The 7,839-nt window shown below is 44.7% G+C and overlaps 1 protein-coding gene across 3 annotated transcripts in view; it reads left to right on the top strand.

Moving 5' to 3' along the window:
* Positions 1–1,148: 1,148 nt before the first annotated feature.
* The window catches only part of NASP (nuclear autoantigenic sperm protein), a 36,656-nt gene continuing 29,965 nt past the window's right edge, over positions 1,149–7,839 (top strand). The window contains exon 1 of one of the 3 annotated variants that reach the window (XM_029228775.1): positions 1,149–1,365. In XM_029228775.1, the coding sequence (XP_029084608.1) occupies positions 1,307–1,365 (59 nt within the window). In that variant the 5' untranslated portion in view covers positions 1,149–1,306. The remainder of the gene's footprint in view (positions 1,366–7,839) is intronic. The other 2 variants (XM_029228773.1, XM_029228774.1) reach the window with 2 other exon arrangements.

Raw genomic sequence — 7,839 nt, 5'->3', positions numbered from 1 at the left:
ATGTGGGATCTTCCCGGACCAGGGATTGAACCTGTGTCCCCTGCATTGGCAGGCGGATTCTTAACTGTGCCACCAGGGAAGCCCGCAGGTCCAGGTCTTTATCCCTAAAGATTTCAAACTGCCTGAGTCTTGACAGACTGGAATAAGAATCCTCCCCAAGAATCTTTCTCAGTATGTCTGAACCTGGACGGAAATAAAATTCCTGTTCTGACCTTTGTAGGCAAGGCCATGGTGGAAGGCAATGGGTTATGCTCCAGATGTGAGGAAGTGCAATTATCTTCCACTCAGCGACTTGCAGAAAATGAGGCACACTGCTTCCCATAAATGACTTGTCTTGCAACCTTCTGAGCTAGTCATACCTTCTTTGAACCTTGGTTTCTATTTCTACCAAATGGGACGGATAACACCGTTGTCACTAGTAGCGTTGCTGTTAAGATTAAGTAAGACAGCTAATAGCTTTAGAATGTCTAAGCACAGTGCCCCCGCACATAGTGGACAAACTATAAACCGTAGCTTGGAGTGGACGAAAAGAGCTGGGAGCTTTAAGCTAGTCAGATTTGGGAGTCTGGGTAGGGCCTAAGAGGATGGCTTCACCGGATTGGGCCAGCCGAAGGGGGCGGGCCCAGAGGGAGGAGCCAGCCGCGTCCCGCCGCAGCCCCCAGCTTTGAATCAAGCGCGGTAGTTTCAGGCGGTGGCCAATCCTAGGACAGCATTTCCTTGCGTCAGTTGTTGTTGAGGTTCAGAGCCACGCGTCTCTCACCGATATCTGTTCTAGCCGTTGCTGAAATACACGTGCTTGGCTCTTTCGTGTCCATCCGTTACGACTGAGAGGACCGACAGAAAGTCTCAGTTAACTTCCTGAGTATCCGGCCTGGAAACAGACTCTCGGCTACTCGCTCCGAACATGTAGTGCAGCCCCAGCTTCCCCTTCTCTGGAAGTCGCTGGCCGCCGTTCAGTCAGGAGTAGTAGTACCAAGATTCTAGTTCTTCTTACGCGACTTGCTAGAGAAGCAAAAAGTTGCTTTTTTCGAGGAAGCCAGGGAGGAAAGGTATCACGCAGAACCAGGTGGTGCGGGTGGGGGATGTCCTTGGGCAGGATTGGGGCTGGGTCCTGGCCCTTTAAACTCGAGGGGGAGGATCCGGAAGTGGATGGGCGGGGCGAAGGGCCCTGGTATATAAGAGGGCCCAGCCGCGCGGGGTCTCCAATCTGCCATTTTCTGTCCACGAATAAGTCTCTGGCTTTCCAAATTCTCTGTTTTTCCCACAGGCACTATCCCGTCCGCTGGTCCACCACCTCAGGCGAACGATGGCCGCAGAGTCCACAGCCACTGCCGCCATCACCGCGGAGCTGGTTTCCGCCGATAAGTAAGCTGGACCGTGGAAAGCTTGAGGCACTGGCCAGTCCGCAGGGAGGGGGTGGTGGACGGAGGCTAACCGGGAGGGACAGACCGGAGGGTGGGAGGGCTTTCCTTCCAGTGAACAACCGTCGCTGTTCGGGGAGGGCCGGACACTGGAGAAACCCACTTCTAGCAGAGAGCCTCGCTCATTGGCAGTAACGCCGGTCGGCTGGCGCCCCCTGCCCCGCTTTTCGCGGTCGCCATCTTGCCGGGGGCAGCGGCGGCTGTCTCCATCGCCTGTCCCTCTCCTTCCTCCCCAGGCCCGGGGCTATCGGCGGGGAGGCGGGGCCCCGGCGCGGCAGTGTACCTTCACGTCCCTGCTGTCCCCGCACTCCTGGCGTGCGCCTCCGGTAGGATCTCCAAACACATCGGGAAAATAACTAACAGAGATTTGGCGCCAAAAAAAAAAAAACTGCACGAGGGAGGAGGCCGGACCGGTGGGTCGGGATGGGCGGGGTCTCTCGGGGGCGGGGTCGTGCGCTCGTGCGTTCGCTTCCCTCCGCCGGCTTTGGAGCAGGGGGCGGGGCCCTGAGGAGGCGGGAAAACTCCATTGTTTGGGGCTGCGGCTCCCGAGCGCCTCGGACTTCCGCCGTGGGACGCGGAGAAGCTTGTGCCCCGCGGCCTCCTCGCTCACCTGGTACTCTCCTGCCCTCAGCAAGGCCCATTTCTTTTGTCTGTGGTGGAGAGCATCGTGGTTCTTTTAGACTTTGGGAACGTTGGCGGGGGACTTGGCTGCTTCTGGGGGATTTTATCGTGAGGCGAAGCATCTTCTAGCGCTGCGTCGAGGTCTTTTCACTTCTAGCAGTGTTTGGTTGCTAGGAGAATGGGCAGTATTAAGCGCGAAGTGTAACAGAAGGACTGGAAGGAATGATAGAAGACATGATTGCTATGAAAACGGCACAGTGCCACTCAGACATAAAGGTATTTTTTGAACAGTGAAGGGAAACAGGCCGTTATTCGAAGAAACAAGAAATAACCCAAATTATTAAGTGGCAGACTCTAGGATAAACCCTAGTATTTCAAGTTTTTATTTCCTCATTACTCATCCTTTCCCCCATCCCCAAAGCTTGAGAGGAAATTGCATGAAAATCTAATTAGCTAGTTAGAACAATAAAGGCATCATTCCTTAGCTAAGTAAGTTCCTGGGGCAATTCAGGGGTAAAGCGTTTCAGTCGTTTAAGGGGGAGGGTAAAGAAAATTTATGTGAGTTTAATAAACTACTAAGAATGCACATTATAATTCCAGTATAGCCATTGAAAGAATAAAAAACATGTTTAACTTCCAAGCCAGTAGAGAGAGAAAATTGAATGAGAAATAAACCACAATTCAGAGTTGATTTTGATACCGCTTTCATTGCTTAAGTGGTGAATCAAGTTGGGCTACAGTTGTCATCTGTTAAAAGCTACAATTTGGCTTCTGTCCCCTCATGCCATTAAACAACGTTGCTAAAGGTTATTAATGGTTGTCTAAATGTTAAATCAGTCTTTGTCCTTATTAGCTTTCTAAATAGTTCTAAGTAGTTGTTAACGTTTTTGTTTATGTTACAAAAGAATATAGCAGTTTGTACTGTAGTGGTAAGGAGGAATGAGAAAGCTTAGAAAGAGAAAGTCTTATGTGATGCATTGAATTTTACTTTAACTGTCTTACAATTTCTGAGCTACTTATTCGTACCTTTAGATGAGAGATGTCAAAGTAAAAATAAGTGGTTTAGCTCAGTAATCCTTAAAGTTCTGGGGTTTGTCGTTCCTATTTCCATAAGTGGAAGGTTCATCTGTGTTGGTGTGGGGCTTATTTTGGTGCTTAGTATTTGGCTGTTTAAAATGAGATGGATAACCTCTTGTAAGTTAGCTTTATGATGAATTAATGTCACTGTAATTAGAATATATTTGTGTGAAAGATTTAGCTAATGTACCTGTGTACCTATATTTTGGTTGGGTGGAGGAGTTAGGTTCAGTATATTAGCTCAAATGTGTAAATGAGAAGAGTCTCTCTTGGTGGACCTGCAAAAAAAAATCTATTTTCAGAAGATTTAAAAAAAAAATTTTTTTTTCTTTTTTCCCGGTTGTGCCACGCGGCATTATACGATCTTAGTTCCCCCCCCAGGGATCAGACCCACACCTTCTGCATTGGAAGCACGGAGTCTTAACCACTGGACCACCAGGGAAGTCCCTGACCTTGTACTCTTAAGACAATTTACTCATCACATCCATTAACTTTGGTAATCTTTATATGCGTATCCGAAAGTATTCTCCACTTAACCACTTTAAACAACTGAGGTTCAGGGAGGGACTTCCCTGGTGGTCCAGCAGTTAAGACTCTGCTCCTAATGTAGAGGGCCCGGGTTCAATTCCTGGTCAGGGAACTAAGATCCCGAAAGCCACACAGCCTGGCCAAAAAAAAAAATTGGTTAAAAAAAAACCCACTGAGGGGTGGTGGTGGTGGTGGGATGAATTGGGAGATTGGGATTGACATATATACACTAATATGTATAAAATAGATAACTAATAAGAACCTGCTGCTGTATAAAAAAATAAAACTGAAAAAAATATATAGAGCGATGCAGAAATAAAAAGACAAATTCACAATTGTAAAAAAAATAAAAATGCCAAAAAATAGTAAGATTAATTGCAATTTTACAATTTGGGCTTTAAACATACACTGTTTCTTGGGCTATGACAGTAGGGTAAAGTGACCCAGTTTGTATAAATTTTATGAGGCTTGATAAATGCACTTAATAATTGTCAGCTCATGACAAAATTAAATGACTCAATGAATGTTAATGTCTCCTTTCATATATCTAAGTGCCTTGGTACAGTTTCAATATGTGGCATATGTATTGTAGTATGATCTATTAATAACGTGGATCAGAGAGAAGCAAAAGTCAAGGACAAATGTAATTTTTTGTGAGATGTACATTATTTTTTAACATCTAGCTGATTACCTTTGGATGCCAATTAAACATTACACCCTCTTGAAAAAAAAAAAACAAAACACTGAGGTTCACCCTAAAGGTTCCACAAAAAAAAGATCATCGATTGGAATGCTTAATATTGTTAAGATGTTCATACTACCCAAAGAGATCTATGGATACAACACAGTCTCTGTTAAAATGCCAATGGCATTTTTTGCAGAAGTAGAAAAATGCATCCTAAAATTCATAAGAAATCTCAAGGGGTCCCACATAGCCAAAACAGTTTCTTTTGTTTGTTTGTTTTTGGCCACGCCTCGAGGCTTGTGGATTTTAGTTCCTTGACCAGGGATTGAACTGGGATCCTAACCATTGGACCGCCAGGAAATTCCCTGCCAAAACAGTTTTGAAAAGAACGAAGTGTAGGTCTCACTTGCTGATACCAAAACATTGTGCTACTGGCATAAAGATAGACAAATAGAACAATGGAATGTAAAAGAAAGCCCAAAAATCCTTGCATATGGTCAAATGATCTTTGATAAGGATGCCAAGACCACTCAATGAAGAAAGGACATTCTTTTTTTTCTTCTTAAATTTATTTTTTTATTTTTGACTGCATTGGGTCTTTGTTGCTGCATGTGGGCTAAGCGGTGAGCGGGGGCTACTCTTCGTTGCAGTGGGCAGGCTTCTCACTGCAGTGGCTCCTCTTGTTGTGGAGCACGGGCTCTAAGGCGTGCGGGCTTAGTTGTTCCGTGGCATGTGGGCTCTTGCCGGACCAGGGCTCGAAGCCATGTCCCCTGCATTGGCAGGCGTATTCTTAACCACTGGGCCACCAGGGAAGTCCCGGGATATTCTTTTCAACAAATGGTGTTGGGAAAACGGGATATGCACATGCAGGAGAATGAAGTTAGATCCTTATTTTACACCGTATACAAAAATGAGCTGAAAATGGATTAAAGACCTAAATGTAAGACCTGAAACTATAAATCTCCCAAAAGAAAGCATAAGTTAAAAGCTCCATGGGAATTCCCTGACGGTCCAGTGGTTAGCACTCACTTTCATTGCCATGGTCCAGGTTCAGTCCCTGGTTGGTGAACTAAGATCCTGCAAGCCTCTCAGCGTGGCTTAAAAAAAAAAAAAAAATTCCCTGCCAGTTTTTCAGTACATTTTATGGAAGTACAGCATACTACAAAATGCACAAATGGTAAATGTACAGTTGAGTGAATTTTCACAAAGGGAAATTAGAAACAAAACATTATATGGAAACCTCCCCCCCCCAACCTTTTTAGTCATACTCCTCCCATCAAACCTAGCTCTTCTGACTTCTAACATTACAGTGTCATAGGTGGATATTGAACTTGTATTTATTTATAAGGATACCATAAAACTTTATAGGGAGGGTCTTGCCTTGTGGTCCAGTGGTTAAGACTCCACGCTTCCACTTCAGGGGGTGCAGGTTCGATCCTTGGTCGGGGAGCTAAGATCCTGCATGCTGTGTGGCACAGCCAAAAAAACCCCAAAAAACTTTATAGGAAGGATGACAGATGATGCTAAATTTCTATGATGACTGGGAGCCAGGAAAACTGGGTTCTGTTTCTAGCTGCTGCGGTGGACCTCAGTTTTCCCATTTGTTAAATGGTGGCAGTAGTGGGGAGATTCTACAAGGAAATTTTTTTCAGGAAAGTTTTGTGAAGCAGTTTTCTTTCCTCCTACTTACTGGCATATTTTCCCTATATTTATTGAGCATTTGTCTTATTTAGTAGAGGCGCTGTAGTTAAGGAGACAGAAAAGATCTCTGCTTTCAAATGGAGCTTCGACTACTGGGATAGAGACCATGAATATATAGATTAGAGAATATCAGTGATAAAGTGCTATGCAAAGAATTACCCTAGTTTTAAGATGATGTGAGGTAACTGGGTGGTTATTTATTTTTAATTAATTAATTTACTTATTTATTTTTGGCTGCACTGGGTCTTCGTTGCTGCGCACGGCTTTCTCTATTTGCAGCGAGTGGGGGTTACTTTTCGTTGCAGGGCGTGGCTTCTTACTGTGGTGGCTTCTCTTTGCAGAGCATGGGCTCTAGGCACGCGGGCTTCAGTAGTTGTGGCACGTGGGCTTCAGTAGTCGTGGCACACAGGCTTCAGTAGTTGTGGCTTGTGGGCTCTAGAGCACAGGCTCAGTAGTTGTGGCACATGGGCTTAGTTGCTCCGCGGCATGTAGGATCTTCCCCGACCAAGGCTGGAACCTGTGTCCCCTGCATTTGCAGGCGGATTCTTAACCACTGCACCATCAGTGCAGGGGGAAGCTCTGGGTGGTTATTTTAGATTGGACGATCAGGGATGGCCACAATGAGGTGAATGACAAGGGGCCAGTTATATGAAGTTTCTAACTGGGAAACTTCGTTCATAGAAATAGGGATAGCAGAGAATGTGGATACAGAGGCAAGCAGGTTGGTAGTTTTGGTGGTTGAGGAAGGGAGACTTCCTGTCTAATGGTTTCTGTTTGCTCAATGGGGTGTGAAGCAAGGTCGGCTTAGAAGTAAGGGGGAACGGAGTAGGGTGTAGGAGATTTGAGGAGAGATAGTAATGTTGGAAACTTGGAAGACATATTCTAGGGAATGTGGTAGGATTGCCCGTGTTGTCCTTGTTTCAGATTTGGGGCCAAGAATTTAAAGAGAGTGCAGTCAGTGCTGTTGTTTCTTAAATGTTCAGCTTCTCTGCTCTAGCAGACACAGAATAGATGGCTTAGAGGGTTAAGACCTCTTGTGGAACTTAAAAGTTTGCCAGAAGAAAAGCCTTCTTCACAGGCTGAGGGTTTATGTTAAAGAAAAAAAATCTTTAAGATAAAAACAACTGGAGATTTGTGGGGTTTTTTTTCATGACTGGTTGTCTGCCAGCAGCTACCTATTTGGTCTCTTGGTGCTTCCTTTCCTTCCCCTTAGCACCATCTCTGCATTCAAACGTCCCAAGATGGATGCTTTTAAAAACATTTTCTCTGTGATATATGCGTTCAGTTGCTTTCTTTGCTTCTTCCCTTCATAGCCAGGCTTCTTTAGATAAAAGTCTGCAGAATTCCTGGTGTCCATTTTCCCCCCCTTCTGTTTGCTTATACATTTAACAAATGTATTCAGTATATATTTTAATATGTCAGGTTTTAGAGATACAAAGATGAATAAGGTGTCAGTTTCTGGTCATCAGATCACAATCTAATTGGACAGGTGTGTTCTGAGAATATACACATTTGTTCAACCTGTCTCGATCTGGCTTCTTCATGTCATTTAAACAACATTGCTAAAGGTGATCATGGATTGTCTAAATGCTAAAATAGTCCTTATTCTTAGCTTTCTAATGAGTTCTTTTTGCTGCCTTTTTGGCACCTCTTTGCTGCCTCTGATACCAGACACTCCCTCCTTAATTATGTCTTCTTTTGATGCTGCCTCCATTTCTTCCTATCTTTCTGTTCTTTCATTGTTAATGATTGCTAGAATCTATTGATTCCTTATGTGCCAAGCATTGAACTAAGCACTTTGTGAAC

This window comes from Monodon monoceros, unplaced genomic scaffold (genome assembly GCF_005190385.1).
Source record: "Monodon monoceros isolate NGI ecotype Baffin Bay Population unplaced genomic scaffold, NGI_Narwhal_1 Super_Scaffold_18, whole genome shotgun sequence".
In the NCBI taxonomy this organism is placed as follows: domain Eukaryota; kingdom Metazoa; phylum Chordata; class Mammalia; order Artiodactyla; family Monodontidae; genus Monodon; species Monodon monoceros.
This window is presented reverse-complemented; position numbering and strand designations above follow the sequence as displayed.